We start from the raw sequence: 19,789 nt of genomic DNA on the forward strand, positions 1-19,789 counted from the left end.
TGCGTTCCATTTGCCTCGGAAACCAGAGCTCTTCGGCTAAAATGACTGTACTCGCTGCAAATCAGAGAACCAGCTGAATTCGTTGAATGTTGTACGCCTCGGCGGTACCGAACGTTGCTAGCAACACGAGCCACTAACCACCCGGATATGTATTTCTCTTGTTTTATATCTGATGTTATTCGAGTTGAAGCTTAGAATTCCCGAGCACCGAGTTCAAATGGAACGCGCCAGTTGCTGAGCAACAGCTCAACAGCCGTGCTTTAATTTTAGGAAGGAAAAGCGCGAAAAGCCTCATTTCTTTTAAGTGTTTTGCTAACATCCCACAGACAGAAAGTGTATGAAGGTACGAGTCTAACAATATATATTTTAAAAAATAAGTTTCTAATCTTTATGGTCGAAATAGAAACCGTTTGCCGTCCTTTTTGGCCGCTTTAAGCCACAAGGGGCGCTCCAATGACTTGTATACGTCAGTCAGTGGGGCATTCTCTCTTAACAGTTTAGTTTCGATTTTGTTCGGGCGTTGTCTTTTCGTTGCTGTAGCTGACATTCATAAACCTATAATTTGTGAGATTTTTTGTGCAACTAACGTCCTAACGCTGCCTCGGACAAATATCGGTAACAAAATCTGGTGTTTCTCTCCGAAACACATTTTTTAATTTCGGAAATGTACCTGTTCGGAATAGTACCTGTTAGCCTGCTAGCTATCCTATGTTTTCCCGCGACTTCCAGTAAGTTTTCAAACGTATTTTTGTTGTTGTTAAAGTTTTGTTGGGAGTCTTAAGCAGAGTCTTATACAGAACCTTTCATTTCTTATTACGTATTGTAAGATTTTGGATAGCATTGTGTTTTCTGACCCATAATATATACGTATCCACATTAACAATCAGATTTTTAAAAATTACTTTTTGGCTGTGAAACAACAACATAGTGTTCATTATTATTATTATCTACAGTCGAGGATTGTTATGTAAAAGATGGCAGAAATAAGATTAAAATAAGGTTGTGGTGTAACCTCAAAGCTGTGAGCAAACCGTGTTTCAGGAAGTGGTCTGTTTCAAGGGTAAACTCGTTTTCAGCTTTTAAACATAAAGGCCTTTAAAAGTTGAATAAATAATTGAATCTATTGATTTTGGCTTTATTGTTAGCATGTATATAAACATCTAAATCTGACCATGAAGTAGCAGAAGGAATATAATCATGCTGTTTTGCGTAAATGTAAAAAGATGAGTTGTAAATCAACACTTTTCACGGCTGATCAGAAAGTTAGAAGACGGGGGCGCTAGTGAGCACCGAATGGAGTAGACGTGTTCTTTTTTGGCTTCTCACCACTTAAAAGAAAGTTAGAAGACAGAGAAAAGCTGCATTTTATCGATTTGATCTGTAATTCAGGCATAAACCAGAGTTAGAGGGGGAAAAAAAGGGTGATTAGAAACTAAAAAAACACTCGGTGTGAAATGTTAAAAATCTTTAATTAAAATAATCTGTTTGTTTTTAATTTTGTAGCCCAAGTAAACAGAATGGTTGGCGACACAGTTGACCTTCACCCTGGTTATCAGGGTGGTAAGATCACCTCCGTGACCTGGAAACATCACAGTGACATAGCCTTGGAGTGGTTAGGAAGTGGTGATGATGATACCTTTCGTCAGTTTAAAGGTACGTTAATCTGTGATTAAAGTCGTGTCCAAGTTGATTAAAGGTCTGTTTTTTTGGGGGGGCGGGCGATGATGTTTCTTTATATTTTCCTGGTAAAGTAGTAATAATCATTCTTTTAGGTCGCGCTACCTTGAATAAAGAAACTGGAGTTATGACGATCAAAGATCTGATTCCGGAGCTCGCCGGCACGTACACGGCTGAGATAAACAACAAAGTCTTAAGATCTCAGATCCTCAACGTCTATCGTAAGTTGAAGAACTTTGATTTCAGTTTGTCTGCTTCTGTTATTCTGTGTGGGGTGGGCGGTTGTGTTCGGGTCAAACTGATGTTTGTTTCTGTTTCTGTCAGATCCGGTCCCAAAACCTACTGTTTCAAACAAAAAGGTGGATGATGGGACTGACTGTAAGCTAACCTGTGACTACAGCACAGACCCTTCCATTAGTCAGAAGTGGCTGAATAATAACAAAGAACTTTCTGAACCCAACCCGCTAACCATCGAGGAGGTATGACCAGAACGGAGGTGGTAGAAAGTGAATCGATTGTAACCTGATTTCCAAACTAAGTTGTGATCAGTTCTTACCTGAACGTTGACTTCGGTCTGTGGAAACATTCAAAGGAACAGTTCAGTTTGAAGTGGGGTTCTGTGGGAAGGTTGTGAACAATTAACATCTTACCTGATGTAGATAGGTCTTTGAACAAACTCAGTTTGGTTAAACAGAGTTTTATTCTTACTCTCTGTTCACCACCATCAGTTTTGCGCTTCAGGGCGAAGAGAGAACTTGGAAATACAGTCTGTCCGTCCAGGTCATCTTAGATCTGGATAGGTTGGAAAATAAGCGACGTAGCGACTTCCATTTTGGTGTGTGGCTGCTTCTAGGTTGCTATCAAAATAATGTAACGTAAGAGTTCATCCGTTGTTGAAAAACTTCTTCTAAACTTGGTTTAAGTTGATCCACGCGAACATGTCCGTGCAGCTGAATGCCATCGAGAGCGAGCACAGCTTGTCTGAGTGCCTCTCTTGATGCTTTAGTTCTTGGAATCAAACAAAATGAACAAGAAAAGACATATTTTTAGGCCTTGTTTAAATCCAGGAGAGTAAAACGCTCATCTTGAAAACTAAAAACATTCACTATTACCTCAGCTGCTCGTTACATCGAGTTCAGTCCTTATTTGACAGCAGCAGCAGCATCTTTCTGCTGTAATTTGACGGTGGTGTAAAAGGTTCAAACATGTATCTGTAGCAGCTTCTTCCACAGAAACCTACTTCAAAACAGCTGTATTTTAGGTTGAGTCCCTGGCGTTCTGTAATCAAGCCAAAGAAGGGGTTAAAACTGAGAGTATGGTTTGGTTTTAGAGGTTGTTGCTAATTTTGTTTTTGATTTCTTAGGGGACTTCTGGATCTTATGTCTGTATGTTGACCAATCCTGTCAGCAATGCGTCCAGTGAAGCCATGGTTGACCCTTGCCCCTCACGTGAGTCACCTGCAGGTTGAATATCTGTTCATATCATCAGTGCTTCGGTGAGAGGCAGAAAGGAGAAGGAACAGTTTAAATAATTACCTCGTTTTTGGTTTATTTGTTTTGTAGCTGGTCCTGGTCCTGTTGTTGCAGCAGTAATTGTGTTTCTGGTGTTTCTGTTGTTCCTGTTCCTCATCTTGTGTGTCATCATTGTCAAAACCCGTAAGTTTTCACAAAAACATCAACCATTCTATGAATATAACATCCATATCAATTTTAACAAACAAATTCATTAAAATTTTCTCCTTTTTTTTGTTTTTTAGCAAAGAAGCTCAAAGAGAATCCCACAATCAAAAGGCTGAAAGAATCTAAATTTGGAGAATGGCTGATTCGCACCTTCGGTAAGCAGAATAAAAACATTAAAGTCTTCACATGTTTTCAAATCATCAGGGAATCCATTTTGATCTTTAATGGTTATAAATAAAGGAAGCAGAAACCAAAGATCTTTTAAAGTTTTCTTCAAAATGATGATATTTGATTTAACAGTTTGCAGCAATATTTATGGTGATAAAACAAACCGTTTATCTGGGATTAAAGCTTATAGTTAGGTCCCAAAAGTCCTTTCATGAAACCTTTCTGCTGACTGTAATAATCTGTTATAAGAACATTTAATTCTTTATTAGGATGCCTTAAAATCTGCCTGTAAGTCATGAATAAATAAGCCTTCCCTCTCCCGTGTTTTATATGAGAGTAACTACAGTTTAATGATCTGAACGTTGGTTTTAGCTGATGTTTCATCTTTGCAGCAGAAGTTCTGCCTCCCTCATTGTGATTGAGTATTTAACAGCGTTTCCCTGGAGTGGATTTATTTGTTTTTACATGAAAAGGTCTTATTTCGCACATAAAGCTGCGATGGCGTCTCATTTCTGCTGACGTGAGGCCCGTTTCCTCGCTGCTTGGATTAGACTGAACGCATCATGTCAGATATTTAATGGAAACTTTGTTCATTAAATTTCGAAATGATTTAATCGTATTTATTTCTCAAACGACTCAATGACTGTAAATATGTTAGTAGCTGGAAGCGGAGGCGTGTTCATTTTGTTTTAATCTGTTTTAAAAGTCTTTACAAACTTTGAGCTGTGTTCGAGAACGCCTGGTAACCTTTGAACAGACGAGACTGCAGGTTTTTAATAGTTTGTTTCATGTGAGAATTCAGTCTATCACAGCTGAGTGGGTGGGTTTTACTTCCTGTATTTCTGATCCAAACAAACTCTGAAGGTTAACCTTAACTCTGTGTTTAAATATTAAAATAATGACATCATCTTTTCTGTCCCACCCCTTCATGACACCCTTCAAAGGCAGCGAAGCTCCTTTTCCAACACTCATTATAAACAGATGAACACTAAGCTTTATTTTTCCCTCAGGGGAACAGTAAAGTGTGTTTCTGTTCTATTGTTGTTCTCAGCTGTGATCTGGGTTCTCACGAAAAAACCAGAACCATAAAACTAATGTTGATGACTTATTACATATTTTTATCTCCGACACAGGAAATAAGAATGATCCATCTACACAACGTAAGTTAATAAGTCGTCTCTGAACAGATTATTTACCAAATATTGATGATTTAAACACATCTTCTTCTCTAATTCAGCGGTCGAGGCAAATGGAGGGACTGAAGGTAAGATGATTAAATCTTCTGTCAACAGTTTTTTATGAAAATGTGTTTGTAGCTTCTGGAGTTTTTATAGATCTATGATCTGTGCCGTTTGAGCGTGTCAGATTTGACATGATTGCGATGATCAGTGCAGCCGTATTCAAAAAAAGGTTTTCGCTCCACCCCGCTGAATAAAACAGATTTCATTCAGGCAAAGTTTTGGGAACTAAAAGAACAAAAAAAAAAAAAAAAAAAAGTCCAAACGCTGGCCTGAGATTCTGTGGCGATGGATCTCGTTCTTCTGTGGGTGATCACGTTGCCTCCAAACTTTACAGAAGCTGAAATTCATACAAATCCTGACTTGTGCTGCAGAACGAGCTGTTTGTGTCTCTGTCGGCCTTGTTCTCCCTCTGCTGTGCACACCATAAACTATGACAAGTACTAGTACTCAGGGGTGGAAATTACAAATTTATTTACCAGCCACTCAATTATTTTACCAGCCACTATTTTTTGTTGTGACAAAAAGTTATTTCAGATGATGATGATGATGATGGAGGTGGGTGGAAGCAGTTGTGGTGCCCTACAAGCTGAACAACACTTGTTCTGGACACTGCATGGAAATAACTAGACTTTTCTTATTTTAAACCATTAAACGATGCATATCTGTACATAAAAAATTCAGACAAGTGAAATTTATTTTGGTGGAGTGTTTTTGAAGTATTTTTTTGTGCTTTTGTAAGTTGTTGTATGTAAGTTGTAATGTTTTTCAGCACTTGCTGCTTTTAATGCATAGATCTATTTGTGTTACCTGCTTATATTTAACAGGTAGGATATTCTGATGGAGGAAGTGATTTTTGTGGTTTTAGAAAGGTTTTCGTCGTGGATATAAATTGTTCCAATGCTATGCTAAGCATAACTCCTAAGCTTCCACTTCAGTATCCGATGGTATTTAATAATAACACGAACCGCTAAAGTTTTCGGTTTGTAAACATGACGGTAGCAGTTTTTGACGGGTAGCACCGACCGTTAGACATCACTGTTTAGCCGAGCTATGGTAGGAAAATCTGACGAGGAAGCACAGATCGTCAGAACACCGAACGCACACTGACCGACGTCATGACGTCATTGATTTAGTTGTTTAACTTTCGGTTCTTCCCTCGACTACTCTTGAAAAACATTTTTATTGTCTGCCACCCGCTTAACTCCCGAAATGTTCCACCACATTGCTAATGCTACTCCACAAACTGTTTCTTCTTCTTCTTCTTGATTTTTATTGGTGGTTGGTAAACAACTGAAGGAATAAATACCGCCACCAACTGGTAAAGAGTGTCTGCTAAACTTTTCTCCTTCTTGCATTTAGCAGCAACTCGAGCACATTGCTGCCCCCTATATGTCAGGAGGACAAATACCACCTTTTATGTTCAAATTGCCAACCCGCCACAGTGGCATGTGTGCTGATCAAATTCACCTGCCACTTCAAATATTTACCCGCATTTGGCCGGTGGCGGGGGCTAATTTCCACCCCTGCTAGTACTACTACTTTATATATAAAGCACTTTAATTACAACTTCAGCTGCAACAAAGTGCTGTAGTTTACAAAACTGTGACCACTTAAAGCATAAAACAGTAAAAACAATAAAAACAAGAAGGGAAAATCTCAGGCTGCGCCAAAAACAAAAAAAAAGGTTTTTTTTAAAGAGTTCTACAGCAGAATGAACTTCAGGAAGATCTTGTGTTCATCTGAAAACCTGCATCATTTCAAAAACGCCACGTCTTCTCATTGTTCACATTTGTTGACATTGTTTCTGTTTTGGCGGCCATTTTGGATCCTCCACAACGTCACAAATTGTGATTATTCTGTTTTTAGCTCTATGTTAACAATTCATAATAATCTGTTTTTGACATTTTGTTCTTGACTCTAGGTTGTAGATTGTAAGGCCGCCCTCAGTCGTTCCTTAAGGCTTTTAGGTTTGTTTGTGGCGATTGTGACAGTTCTGCTTTGTTTTACAGTGAATGTACCATTGGTTAGAAATAACACCGACCCACCAGGTGAGGAAAATGTTCCTGTTGATGGTGAAAAACAGCAGAAAATGTCAGCTTTTCATTTCTAACGTGGTGATGTTTTCTTACAGCCGTGGCAACCAATGAACTGCCTGAGGCGGAGAACCAGAACCAGCCCAACATCAGTGAGTAAAATATTTCCTCTAGGCTTTAGGTAGGTTAGGGTGAGATTCTGTAATTTCATTATTCGCCGATCTGAAGAGGCTCAGAGTTAATTAGTGCTGATAACTGATCCCACACATGAGTTTTCAGTTTTAGAGTCCAGGTTCAGAGATTAAGGCTAATAATCCACATCCAGACAGACAAACTGTTGGTAGCAATACTGTAAAATATACAAGTTCTTAGGACACATTTTACACCTTAAAATGTGTCAAAATTAACTGAAACATTAGTTATTTCTTTAACAGGTTCAAACAGTGAAAAAAGTCTATTTCTGTAAATGCAAATAAATATCAAGCAGCAGCAGCATTCGTTACATTTGGATGCAGGACTAAAATGTAAATATCCTGATTTCCCTGAAGCTTCAGCTCCTTCCAGTCTGGATCCTACAACATGTGACTGTTTTAAACGTCGTCATGTTTCACTTTTCCACTCGTGTGATGTTTTCTTACAGCCGTGGAAACCGTCGGACACCCCGAGGCGGAGAACCAGGAGAACAAGCCCAACATCAGTGAGTAAAATATTTCCTCATCCAGCTGGAGCTGAAGCTCCTGAAGCTGCTTCATCAAACGACAACAAGCTGCTGTTTTCAGGAGGAGGTTCTGAACTGAAGTCGGACTCGACTCCTGCAGGAGTTTCTCTGCATTCAGTTGAAGTGTTTGTTGGTTTTATGGAGAATTGAGCTTCATGTTTCTGCTCTGTGGGCTGCGTTCACCTCTCTGAACCAGTTTGTAACAAAGCAAAGGTTTTCAGAAGCAAACTCCATTTGGAACAATTTAAAACCTAAGCAAACAAACTGAAAGGATGAGAATCTTTCATTAGATTTCAGATGATCTGAGTGCCAAATTTCTTCATGTTTTGTCCTAAAAACCATAAATATTTGTTTAGTTTTTGCGTTTCAGGTTCACAGTTGTTGTTTTTTGTCACGTTGTTATGATGTTGATTCTTAAAACAATAATATCAGAGTTTCCTGTTCCTCCTGCAGACGGGAGCGACCAGTCCAGAACTGGTCCAGAACCGGTCCGGTCCTCCTCAGCCTTTGTGCAGAACGTGCTTTTATCGTCTCGGTGTAAAAATCCTGAACCTCCCTAAAATAAAAGAGATGTGGTTTAAAGTCTGTGTCCCAAACTCCTGAATACAAAGACGCTGTTTTCAGTTTGGGTTAAAGAATTCCTGCCGACTTTCCACTTCTGACTTGTTTGTTTGTTTGTTTGTTCTTCAGCAGGAACTCCAGAGAACCAAACATCAGAGAACAACGGACCAGGTTTGTAAACCTTTAGTTTGTTTCCAAATCATCCAGAAGGAACAAGTCAACAATCAGTGATGGATGAAAATAAAAATAATGTAAAAAAACAAAGACTTGATACGAAACACCAGCCGTCAGCTAATCTACGGTTCTCCTGTGGTTCTAAATCTAACAGAAAAGTTTCTGCAACCTTAAAGTTCAGAACGTTTTAGCAATAAATGGGTTAGTTTAGGGTGAGATTCTGTAATTTCATTATTCGCCGATCTGAAGAGGCTCAGAGTTAATTAGTGCTGATAACTGATCCCACACATGAGTTTTCAGTTTTAGAGTCCAGGTTCAGAGATTAAGGCTAATAATCCACATCCAGACAGACAAACTGTTGGTAGCAATACTGTAAAATATACAAGTTCTTAGGACACATTTTACACCTTAAAATGTGTCAAAATTAACTGAAACATTAGTTATTTCTTTAACAGGTTCAAACAGTGAAAAAAGTCTATTTCTGTAAATGCAAATAAATATCAAGCAGCAGCAGCATTCGTTACATTTGGATGCAGGACTAAAATGTAAATATCCTGATTTCCCTGAAGCTTCAGCTCCTTCCAGTCTGGATCCTACAACATGTGACTGTTTTAAACGTCGTCATGTTTCACTTTTCCACTCGTGTCGCTCCTGAATTGATAAAGACAGGAAGTTCCAGGCCCGGTTGTTGCTTGTTGGGTTCGTTTCCTGCAGCTGACAGGATTTTACAGCAGAATGAACTTCAGGACATCTGGTGTTCATTTGAAGACCTGCATCATTTCAAAGATGCCACGTCTTCTCATCGTTCACGTTTGTTGACATTGCTCCCGTTGTGGCGGCCATTTTGGATCTTCCACAACGTTTGATTCTTTTCTGTTTTTAGCTCCATGTTCACGTTACATACTCATCGGTTGTAGATTGTAAGGCCGCCCTCAGTCGTTTCTTAAGCCCTTTAGGTTTGTTTGTGGCGATTGTGACAGTTCTGCTTTGTTTTACAAAGATTCAACCGATGCTTCAAACAAAACCCGACCAACCAGGTGAGGAAAATGTTCCTGTTGATGGTGAAAAACAGCAGAAAATGTCAGCTTTTCATTTCTAACGTGGTGATGTTTTCTTACAGCCGTGGCAACCAATGAACTGCCTGAGGCGGACCAGAAGAATCAGCCCAATAATATCTGTGAGTAAAATATTTCCTTATCCAGCCGGAGCTGAAACAAGCTGTTGTTTTCAGATGGAGGTTCTGAACAATAAATATCCTACCTGCTGCTGATGACTCCTTCAGTTTGTAAAAGTAGTTTAATTCTGGTGGGATTGATGAGCTAGCAGCTGGTCCGAATGTGACCAAGGCTAAAGTGGATCAGAGAGTTTTATAGCACTCCAAAGGAACACTATTTTACAGACCTTTTACGTTGATGTTAGCTTGGCAATAAACGGTGTTGGTGCTGCTCAGACTAGCCGTTAGCTTGTCAGTTCGGTCAGAATTAAACATGGGGCTGTCAGATGTGTTGATAACTCTGGTGTCTTTTCAGAGAGAAGCCTGATGTTTAAAACCGACCTCTAATCCAGAGGAGGACCGGCGCCAAAATCTCCCCCGTCCTTCTTGATGCGAGGAGCTGCTTCTTAAAGATGTGACGGAGCTGCTGGTCGTTTTTAAACTCAGATGGACGAATTCAAGGAGGCCAGAAATTACTTTTTTTTTTGGAAGGACTTTGTCTGCATGAACACAAGGACTGAGTGAGATCATTCTTGTCTGTTTTTTAAAGTGATAGAAGAGATTCTGTTCACTCCGGTGTTACAACAAACCTCGGGTGGGGTCTAATATCTGGAGGTGGAGACTGCCTTCTGTTGCCGCAAACAGATTTAGACAAGAAGAGTAGAAACTGGATCTCTAAATGTAAAAATAGTGTTTGACTTTATCTCTGCGGCTCTACTTCTGTCAGCAGAAGGGCTGGGCATCGAGTCTCGAATCGACTGGAACCGAGACTAACCTTTCAAAATTTTTATTCCTACTTTCGATACCTGGAAGACAAAGAAGCAGGAAGTGTGCACAGCTGTGGAGAGTGTGCGTCCTGGTCACATGACCAGTTTAAATCGCTCGATGCGCCCTCTTTGAGACTTTGTGTCAAAAGTGTAGACTTCAAACTTTACAGCAGTTTTTAAATTGTGTCGATAGGCCGAGGAAAACCAGAGTTATGATAAATAAGAACAAACCCCCCTCAAACATGGAGGCATCCAACGAGTTCTGCTGGAAGTAAAATGGCGGCTCAGCTCAAACACTAAAGCCCAGCTAACGTTAGCCGGGCAGCTGACCAGACTCTGAGGGAAAGATGTTGGTGCAACAAACCAAAGGCGCCGTAGAAAGGTGACATCATTTGTTGCCTCTTTAAAAGAATCGGAATCGTTCCAATTCGAACGATGCCCAGCCCTGTTCAGCAGCATCACAGCCGCCTCATCGTCGGCCGAAGATGAAGAGGTCAGGATGTTTTTAGCCACGTCTCTCTGTGTGTTTGTTTTTCTGTAATTTTGCCAAAATGTGCCATGAACTGTGCCTCTGCTGCTCAAAACAGGACTCAATTCAAGATGGCCGCCACACTAGGAAACACTAAGATTCGTCTGACAGATACTGAGCTGAAACTCAGCGTGGTAGTAGCTAAGCATCGCTCCCAACACATAATCTGAGTCTCCCATCAGATTAAACTCGGATCATCTGTGTAAAACTCCTGAAGCTTGGCGGGCGATATGCAATCCCTCAGACAGTCCGAGTCTTCCTCTGAGCTCCAACAACCACTGATCTGAGATCATTCCTCCGTCTGGACTCAGATGTCTGAACCTTAATGAGCCAGTTTTCAGCTTCACCTGGTTTTAGCTGTACGTTTGTCTTTTTGTCTCTTTGTGACGCAAAGTAACTCTTTGAGTTTGAATCAAAGAGGATCTTAAACGACCGACAATTGTTACCTTTAATCTGTTACTCAGAGGCAAATCCCTCTGAAAGTGGAAAGAAACAAAAATAATATCTATGTTCTGCACTGAAATGTATATTTAAATCCAGATGTTCTTGGTGAGAACAGATGTGTGGAAGATGTCAGGAGACACTAATGTCTCAGCGAAGACATTTCTGTTCCGGAAGGACAGAAACGTCTTCGCTGGGAATAAATATTTTAGCAGAAATGACTGAAAAGTGACAAATGCTTTAAGGTTCGGCTCGTTTTTACTTTGAGGCGCCAGAGTTCATTAAATGGCCTCTGGGGGGCGCCACTCACTCTTTAACTTAACTTTTTTGATTAGCAAGAAGACAACATGTTTTTAATCTATTATCTGGCATTTATCGGGTTTGAAACGGACAATATTTAGGCTGTTAGTTAAATACAAATAAATAAAATCCTTCCGAACATTTCAGATGAAAACACAATGTTTTATATGTGAATAAAAGTATTTATACCTTTTTTTTAGTTTTATGTTTTTATTTTAAAGGAGCATTCAAACAAATCTCTTCTGTTGTTGCAGGGCGTTAAAGGGATGTTTACAACGTTCCAAAGTGGGGCTCTGATAGTCACCGTCTTACCTGCAGTAGATGGCTCTTTAACGAAACGGTTTACTTCCTGAATGCAATCAGTCAGGTGACTTTTTGTCTCTGTTAGCGTAATATCTCCTGATCCAGTGGGGGGATTTGAGTAAAACTCATTGGATTTATGTCTTTGACTTGATATCTCTCAAGTTTAGCCCGATTCAATATGGCCGCCACAGCCGATCAACACAAAAGCGGCTCCATCTCTGTCAAATTCAGCCACTTTGAGCTAAAAATAAAGGTGGTAGTAGCTGAGAGTCCTCCCCAACCTTAACTCTGAGCGCTAACTGGTCACGTCAAGTTAGCGACGTTTCGGGATGATCCCCTTCGCCTTGTCGATGCGAGATCGACAAACCGCCATGTTGTCTTTGCTGCGGGGGAGAAGAATGACAGCTGTTGCTTTTGTAAACATAACTACCACCTTTAAGGATGAGAGTCCTGACAGCTGAGGACAGGCCGACGACAGATGGAGTTTAAATTACAAGCGAGAAAGGAGAGAGGACTTATTCCTGCGTGTGCAGACAGGGCTGACGGCGTAACGACGAGCGTGGCGTCCAGAAAGGGATTCTTCCCTTCAGACGTCAGGTTCAGGACCTGAGGGAGGCGAGTTCCGACAAACCCAAAGCGACGTTCTGTCAGGGCGGAGCGAAGATGCTTCTGTCTTCATCAGCGTTCGGCTTTGCTTACAAGCGTGAACTCTCAGAAAGTTGCCACCGGATTGACCTCTTCAAGATGGCCGCCACAGCCTAAAATCTGGTGTGGTAGTAGCTGAGAGTCATCCTGAACTCGTACTCCGAGCGCTCACAGACTACGAGACATTTGTTTTAAACAGGTCACAGAATGTGGTGGGCGACATGCATTCCTTCAAGTCTTGTTTACGTATAAGTCTGCGGTTCTATACAGTCACAAGCAGCAGCAGCAACTAGCGGTAGCACTTCCTGTGCAGCCCCGGGACACTTCCTCCCTCCGTCGCTTGAAAGAATTTGGATAAAAGTATCCAGAAAATAATCGGTTCATATCTACATCTGACTAACTTTAGGAGTCAGCTCAATTCAAGATGGCCGCCACAGCCAGCTGACGTTAACTCAGATGGGTTTACAGATGTTGAGCTAAAATTTGGCGTGGTAGTACCTGGGAATCATCCAATATACTCCTCATATGAGCGATGCTTTTACCATCAGCTACATGAGTAAACTGTCTGTTAGCAAAATATCTTTTCCCCGGAGGAATATGTGAACATGCAGTCGGCGCCGGAGGCCCTGCGCGCGCCATCATCGTGTGATGGAATGCACTTTTTCCCTTTCCCAGCGAGGTCCACAGACAGGTGTCAGACTGAAGGCCAACATGTCCGAACAGAACCAGAACCAGGGTTTAATCAGCCCCATCATCTGACGTTTCTGACGAGCAGCTGTTCTAATCTCAGCAGGCGTGATCATGTTTCAGAGCTTTTAATGCTCATTTATTCATACTTTTTTTTTTTAAATGTTGCAGCTGTGCTCTTAGAAGCCACACAAGTACCATCGAGTTAAATTAAGTTATAAATATATTTGACTTTTAAAGCCTGAGGGACAAATTAAGGTTCAAATTTCATAAATTTATTGATGCTGCCACCATTAAAGGCAGACATTCATGTTTTCCTGCATGTGTTCATTTGTCTGTCTGTTAGCAAAATATCTCATGAACCACTTGACGGATTTTAACGAAACTCTCAGAAAGCAGTTATTAGATGAACATCTACAACTGATTAACTTTTGGAATCAGCCTGATTAAAAATGGCCGCCACAGCTAATCAATTGAGGAAACACCAAAAAGCTTATAGTTTAGTCATTTTTACAGATACTGAGCTAAAATCTGGTGTGGTAGTAGCTGGGAGTCATCCTCAACACATACTCTGAGCGTTAACAGATTGTGTGAGAATTTTGTTGAAAACTTTGGCAGGCAAGGTGGCGGGTGACATGCATTACTTTAAGGAATGCTAGTTTTGTTTTATAATATGTTTTATTTGTTTTGATCGGTCAGAATTGTGACATTTAAGCAGAAGATCCACTAACAAGTTTTATTTTTTCTTTTTATAGTGAATTTTATTTTACTTTTTATAAAAATGCGCTTCCTTCTTTCCGTCCGGAAGTTGTATTCCGAAAAGCCTTTACTTTGAAACGCCCTACCGGAAGCGGTTAAAAAAGGTGCGTTCAGGCTCGCGCAGGTTAACGGGAGGAGAGCTTTTTTTTTTTTTTTTCCTTCTTTTTTCTGCTTCCTGTCGCTGAGTTTCTGTGTCGGAGATGAGCACCGATCCCGTTTTAAGCTTCTGAACGGATTTTATTTTAAGTTTATTTTCTGCTGTAACCGTAAAAAATACGTCGCCACCGGAAGGATGGGTGCGCGCGACAGGTGGTCGATAATTAGCATCTTTGTCGTCGTTCTGGTCGCTCGGATAAAACCTCAACGGACAGGTAAGTTGATTTTCTGTGATTTATAACTTATTTAAACTTATGCTTTTGTTTTATTATTGGTTTAAAGTGGAACATATTTCCGTTAAACTCGATTAAAGCGGTAAAAACGCAGGAAAAGAGTCAATAATCCTGTTTAAAATGAATCAGTTTTTGGTTTTATTGCAGTTGTATTGCCATGTTTTTAATTTAATATCTTGCACACACGTCTGTTGTAATTTAAGTTTTTTTCCTTGTAGTTTTGCACATGTTTATGTCAGGGCCGGCTAAAGATTGTGAAGGACCCAAAGCAGTGTTTCATTTATGGCCCCCATTTCAGGTCAGGGTTGGTTAAAAAATAAAAAATAAAATAATACAAGTAGTTAAATGCACATTTAAAAATACTCTTTGCAAACTATAAAATCAAACATGATTAAAAAAGGTTATTCTAAATTATACCACACGGTGAAGTTTGGAAGAGTTTACTCCAGTAGTTTTCTAGATATACTGATATGAAAGTCTAAAACGCGGGTACGCGCTCATTGTAAACAAAGCCCTTTTACCTGCCTACTTTACTCTGAATGTAAAAGTACTTCAAACTTGTCGCTTCTCCATCCCAAACGTCTCTTTTTCAGTCATTTCAGCTGTTTTCCGTAGTTAAACGCACAACGCAGACTGTTGAGCCAGGGGGCGGGGCTAAGGTTATATTTGTGCGTAGGTCACCATGATAAATTGAGCAGCATGAATGAAGACATTAGCATTAGTGTTAAATTACTATTTTGTTAACGTAAATGTCAAACTGTTGAGTTTCTTTAGGATTACAGCTGATGTAGATAAAACTCTTTACTCTTCGGTGCCCCCTGGTGGAAAAAGACCATCTTCTTGTGGTCATTTGTAATCACTTTGTGTTATTGTTGGTATATATTTGTGTTTGCGTCTCTAATTAAGCCATTTCGTGGTAAAATATTAATATTTTTGGCAGTCCCGGATATTTTAATCATTGTTTTTGTGCATCTTTAACATAGTTTGTATTCCTGTGACGTATTTGAATTTAGTTTATTTTAGATTAATTTATATCAGGTTTTCAGAGCTCTTCGAGTCTGTTTGTATTTGGTCTCTTTTTGTCTAGTCTTTTTTATTTTGTTGTGCCTTTCTTTTTAGAAATGTTATTATTTTGGGTAGTTTCATATAAAGGTGCACCATTTGTAGATCTCTAAGCTGATTCTGAATTTTTTATTTTGTAAAGCTTTAATCAACTAATTACTGTTTTTCAAAATAGTATTTCTGTCTAATAATAATAATTTGCAGCAAATTAAATCTCCTTTTGGAGGATTCTAACAAAACCTTTAAAATGCCCATGTTAAAATCGATTTTTTGATATAGTTTCCTTTGATTTGTTAATCATAATCAAAGTTTATTGGCGATAGGATCTGGATAAAGACTCTGCCATAAAACCCCGTTAAAAACGTCTCAGTTGTTGTTTTAGTTTCTCGGACACAGAGCAAAAGTTTAACGTCACCACGAGGTCACTTTTAGTCTCTCCTGTTGGGCGTCTCTGTTCTGCTTTTAAAGACTTTGTGAAGTTTTCGCTCTTATTTGATCAGGTCTGTTTCTCTGCTCATCGTGTCTCCTTTGGATCTTTTTTATTTTTTCTTGTTGTTGACCTTTTCATAATAAGACTTGTTAACAGAGGGGCCCCCGGTGCCCTCGGGCTCCTAAACCCCCCATGTGTTGTTTTTGTGCACGTGTGTGTTCGCAGCTCTCTGCAGCGTTAAGGACAAAGGTTTTGGTGAAGTTGGTGTTCGGTTTAAGACTTTTTGTTCAGTTTTTTTGTTTGTTTTGTGGCTCAGATTTCCCCCTCCTCAGGGCTCCTCGGTCCCTCCCAGTAAAACAGACTCGCTTTATCTTCATCACCTAATTTTTACCCGGTGCGTTCTTTCCTCTGCAGAACACACACACACGCACACCACACACACACGCGCAGAATTATGCTGACATTTAGACAAGCCCACACATTCATGTAGAGACACAGTTCTGCTGCAGAAATGTTCTGCGAGCTTTACAAGAATTCAAACTAACTTCCTTCTCTCCATTCCAGAAACAGAACTGTCTGCAAACTTCACTGATCTTTTATTTTAAGGAACTCTGTAAAAGATTAAAGGTCCAGCGTTCTTCTAAAGAACTCTGTTAAAGTTAAAGGTCCAGGGTTCTTCATTTGACCCAGAAATATCACACTGCACAGCTGGACACCTCGTGGGTCGAGGATGATCCCTTTTGATTTCAAAGTCACAGGGTCAAAGGTCAATATTAAAAAATGACTTCTTTGTGAAAACCTTGTCGACGCTCTGATTCTGCAACCGTGTAGGGTAGGAATGTCAAACTGCATACCTGGACACCTCATGGGTCATGGATGATCCCTATTGATTTCAAGGTTGCGGGGTCAAAGGTCAAGGTCACAAACGACTCCTTTGTGAAAACCTTGCCTGTGCTCCAGCTTCACATCCAAGTAACTTCGTTTTGTTCCCGATGGACGTAATGTGTACTGCTGGTGGTACTCTTGTTGTGTTTGCCAAGGTCAGTTGGCTGTGGCGGCCATCTTGAATTGTGTTGGTTTCATCTTTTGTAGATGTAAGGTTTCATTAAAATCCATTCAGTGGTTCATGAGATGTTTTGCCACGACTACAAGCACAGGTGAAAACACTGTGTGTGTGCATGTGTGTGTGTGTGTGTATATATATATATATATATATATATATATGAGGAAACAAGAATTTTACCAAATAAGGAAACTGCTAAAGCCTGGTGTCAAACATCAGGTCTCAGAACTGGAGATTTACTGTCTGTACGGGATGTTTTGGTTAGTTTACTCTCAGATTTACAGTTTTTTCCCGAGGACCAGCCGGAGACGACTCCCCTGGGTGGCCAAACCCAGTAAAATGAACAAAAACAGACACCAGCGGGGTTAATAAAACTAAATAATAAACGTGTGTAAGCTGTGTGCCGTACGCTGAGGATGTTAAAACAACAGGGGAGCTTATATGGGATAATTGGAGCTCTCAGGCTCAGTTTATTTCTCATGTTTGTGCCTGTCTGAACACGATGACCTGATTTTTTCCATTGGAGACGTCTGTCTCATGTTTTATGGGGAAATTTTTCCTCCAGGTGAGCGTCGGAGTCAGACCGAGGTTTCAGGTGTTTACATCATCCTGTAGCTTCTGATCAAAAAATTAAACATACTGCAGCGTTTGATAAAATGTCAATCCTAGTCCTGTTCAGACGTGAACATTTCATCAACTCGAGTGTTTTCCACCATTTAATCTCATCTTTGTAGGAAACCTTAACGAGCTACAGCTTCACCGATGTAAGGATTTTATTTTGTAGTTTTTACAGATTAACCGATGATGACACGAGTCGCTACCTGAGAGCAAGTTTACTGACTTTATTATGGAAAAGCTGATTACTTGAGATGTCTGTGGTGTGAATGGGATTGATAAAAACACAGATCTACAGAAAAAACAACTATATAAACAGTAAAATCAAGTTGAAGTAATGAATTAACTGGTTTTTATCTAATTTTTTGTTGTTTTTTTATTGTGCCCTCCTTTGTATGAATTATCCAGACATTCAGTGGCTAATCTAGACTTTTTAAAAAAAAGTTAATTAATCTGAATTGACTCTTGGTGACTCTTAGTTTCTGCTTTTAAACCCAAACAAGTCAGATGTTGTGGTTTTTAGGACAAACTCTGCGACCTTTCATTTCCTCTGGATGACATCAATTTGGCCTCCAGTTCTGATGTGACGAATCGTGGTTTTAGTTTTGATCAGGATCTGTCATTTAACCCCCCACTTTAAAAATGTTACACGTCCCATCTGTCCCCACATGTCCAGGTAGAGCAATGAAATCTGGTTGTTTTACTTAAGATTAAATGTATTTTCTCCAGCTATATTTTAAAACCCTGTTAAGAGTCAATCTTCATTGTCTTAAATTCCATTTTGTCCCTGTTTCTCACTATAAATTCCCATTAATTTCCAACTACTTGAGATCCCAACTCCGTGAACGCCACAAATGGGATCAGAGTCCAATCTGTCCGACACCTCAGGAACATTTTAAAGGACGGAGATAAATTTAGCTTTTGTCCAAGAAAAATGAGACATTTGTCTTAACGTGAATATTTTGTGTGAATGTTTAAAATCAGTGTAACCCAAAGGTTTTATCATCTAGTCATGTCATGTTTTTTTGTTTCTGATTGGCTCAAGAAGAACTGATCCCCCATACGGGCCAATTTGGTTCCAAGTATTCATCAAAATCTAAATCTGATCGTAGACCTTAACTAAACTTTCACTTTTAGAGCAAACCTTTCCAGGTTTTAGTCTGAGCTGTGATGTTAGCGGTTGGTTAGATGGGATTATGTGCACAAATATGAGTTTATTACCCGAGTTTGACCCTAATCTTTGCTGTTTGGAGAGTAAAACCACAGATGTAAGCAGCAGAGAATGAGGCTTTGTGTGGACACGTTGAACAAACAGCAGCAGCTCTGGCCTCATGGCGCTCCTTGTGTTGCTCGTCGCCTGGAGGACATTTCTGCTCTGCGGTTTGCTCATTTTTATGTGCAGTTCCAGCCTTCATCCCGAGTGCGTCTCCAACCCAGCCCCGCCGCCTCCCGTAGACTGTAACGAGCGAGACATCAAAGTCTCAGAGGTGAGGGTGTTTTCTGCCTGCTGCGAGCCTTTAAACTGTTACAGCCGAGGCGTGATATCACGCCGAGCGGTGGCAGGATGTTTGGCTTCACGTCTTTCATCCGACTGTTGGGGAAACAATCGGACCTCGCCGTTCAGATCGGCGTTTCTCGGGAATGTTTTGTTCTTCCAGCTGCAGAGCTGGTTCTGATGGCGGCTCCACCTGCTCATCTCTTTAAGATCTAATCAGTGTTAACCCTACAAATACCATACGTGAGTTCAGTTGTAGCGTAACGAGACAGCGATGGGGTTTTCTTCTTGTGTGTGGTTGCCTGTACGTGGAACGAGTTGTTAAATTAAAGGCCTAACGTTCCTTGAAGGAATCCATATCACCTTAGTGTCTGTTAGGGATGACTGGGCTAAAACCACACCAGATTTTACCTCAACATCTGGTTCACATTGATTAGCTGTGGCGGCCATCTTGAATCTGCTTGACTCCAGGATTTTATCAGTTTTGGATGTTCACACACTGATTACTTCCTGGAAGTTTCAGTAAAATCCGTCTGGTGGTTCCTGGTATTTTTAGCTAAAAGACAAAGGTTTAACTCCTGTAGGTAATGGCCAACTCTCACATCACCTGGGGATGACTCTCAGCTACTACCACATCAAATTTTACTTCATTATCTGTAAAATCGACTGAGTTATAGTCATTTTTGTGTTTGCTGATATAAAAATTAGGAATTAAGAAAATAAAACCCCTCATTTGTGTCTGGGTGAGGTGTGTAAATTCAGCAGTGCCATAAGAACAATTAGCAGAACCCTACCAGAAGTTCTGGGGCTGTTTTTTATTTTCCTAGTGCATCCTCAGAA

General features: G+C 40.2%; 2 protein-coding genes across 7 annotated transcripts in view; both read left to right on the top strand.

Moving 5' to 3' along the window:
• Positions 1 to 461: 461 nt before the first annotated feature.
• LOC108249013 lies at positions 462 to 11,694 on the top strand. 6 transcript variants are annotated; one of them, XM_017438133.3, is made up of 16 exons: positions 463 to 728; positions 1,504 to 1,653; positions 1,773 to 1,898; positions 2,002 to 2,156; positions 3,041 to 3,125; positions 3,240 to 3,332; positions 3,434 to 3,511; positions 4,658 to 4,684; positions 4,762 to 4,788; positions 6,775 to 6,813; positions 6,897 to 6,950; positions 7,439 to 7,495; positions 8,207 to 8,248; positions 9,252 to 9,288; positions 9,372 to 9,428; positions 9,781 to 11,694. In XM_017438133.3, the coding sequence occupies exons 1-15, from the start codon at positions 665 to 667 to the stop codon at positions 9,385 to 9,387; spliced, it is 1,050 nt and encodes a 349-aa protein (XP_017293622.1). In that variant the 5' UTR covers positions 463 to 664; the 3' UTR covers positions 9,388 to 9,428; positions 9,781 to 11,694. The 6 variants fall into 6 exon arrangements, with proteins under 6 accessions (XP_037829870.1, XP_017293624.1, XP_037829871.1 ...); XM_017438134.3 differs by having other exon boundaries at positions 8,210 to 8,248; XM_037973942.1 differs by lacking the exon at positions 9,252 to 9,288 and having other exon boundaries at positions 462 to 728; positions 8,210 to 8,248.
• A 2,356-nt stretch (positions 11,695 to 14,050) lies between these two features.
• LOC108249006 (collagen alpha-1(XVIII) chain) overlaps positions 14,051 to 19,789 on the top strand; it is a 48,738-nt gene continuing 42,999 nt past the window's right edge. The window contains exon 1 of the mRNA XM_017438118.3: positions 14,051 to 14,266. Within this exon, the coding sequence (XP_017293607.1) occupies positions 14,188 to 14,266 (79 nt within the window). The 5' untranslated portion in view covers positions 14,051 to 14,187. The remainder of the gene's footprint in view (positions 14,267 to 19,789) is intronic.

Source organism: Kryptolebias marmoratus, linkage group LG23 (genome assembly GCF_001649575.2).
Source record: "Kryptolebias marmoratus isolate JLee-2015 linkage group LG23, ASM164957v2, whole genome shotgun sequence".
Classification (NCBI taxonomy): Eukaryota; Metazoa; Chordata; class Actinopteri; order Cyprinodontiformes; family Rivulidae; genus Kryptolebias; species Kryptolebias marmoratus.

What these genes read in the sequence shown, in the direction of transcription:
- LOC108249013 (XM_037973941.1), top strand. Translation starts at nt 665, where the DNA reads ATGTACCTGTTCGGAATAGTACCTGTTAGCCTGCTAGCTATCCTATGT. An exon ending in ACCCGCTAACCATCGAGGAG is followed by an intron (nt 2,157 to 3,040) that starts GTATGACCAGAA and finishes TTGATTTCTTAG; the next exon opens with GGGACTTCTGGATCTTATGT. An exon ending in GGAGAACAAGCCCAACATCA is followed by an intron (nt 7,496 to 8,206) that starts GTGAGTAAAATA and finishes TTTGTTCTTCAG; the next exon opens with CAGGAACTCCAGAGAACCAA.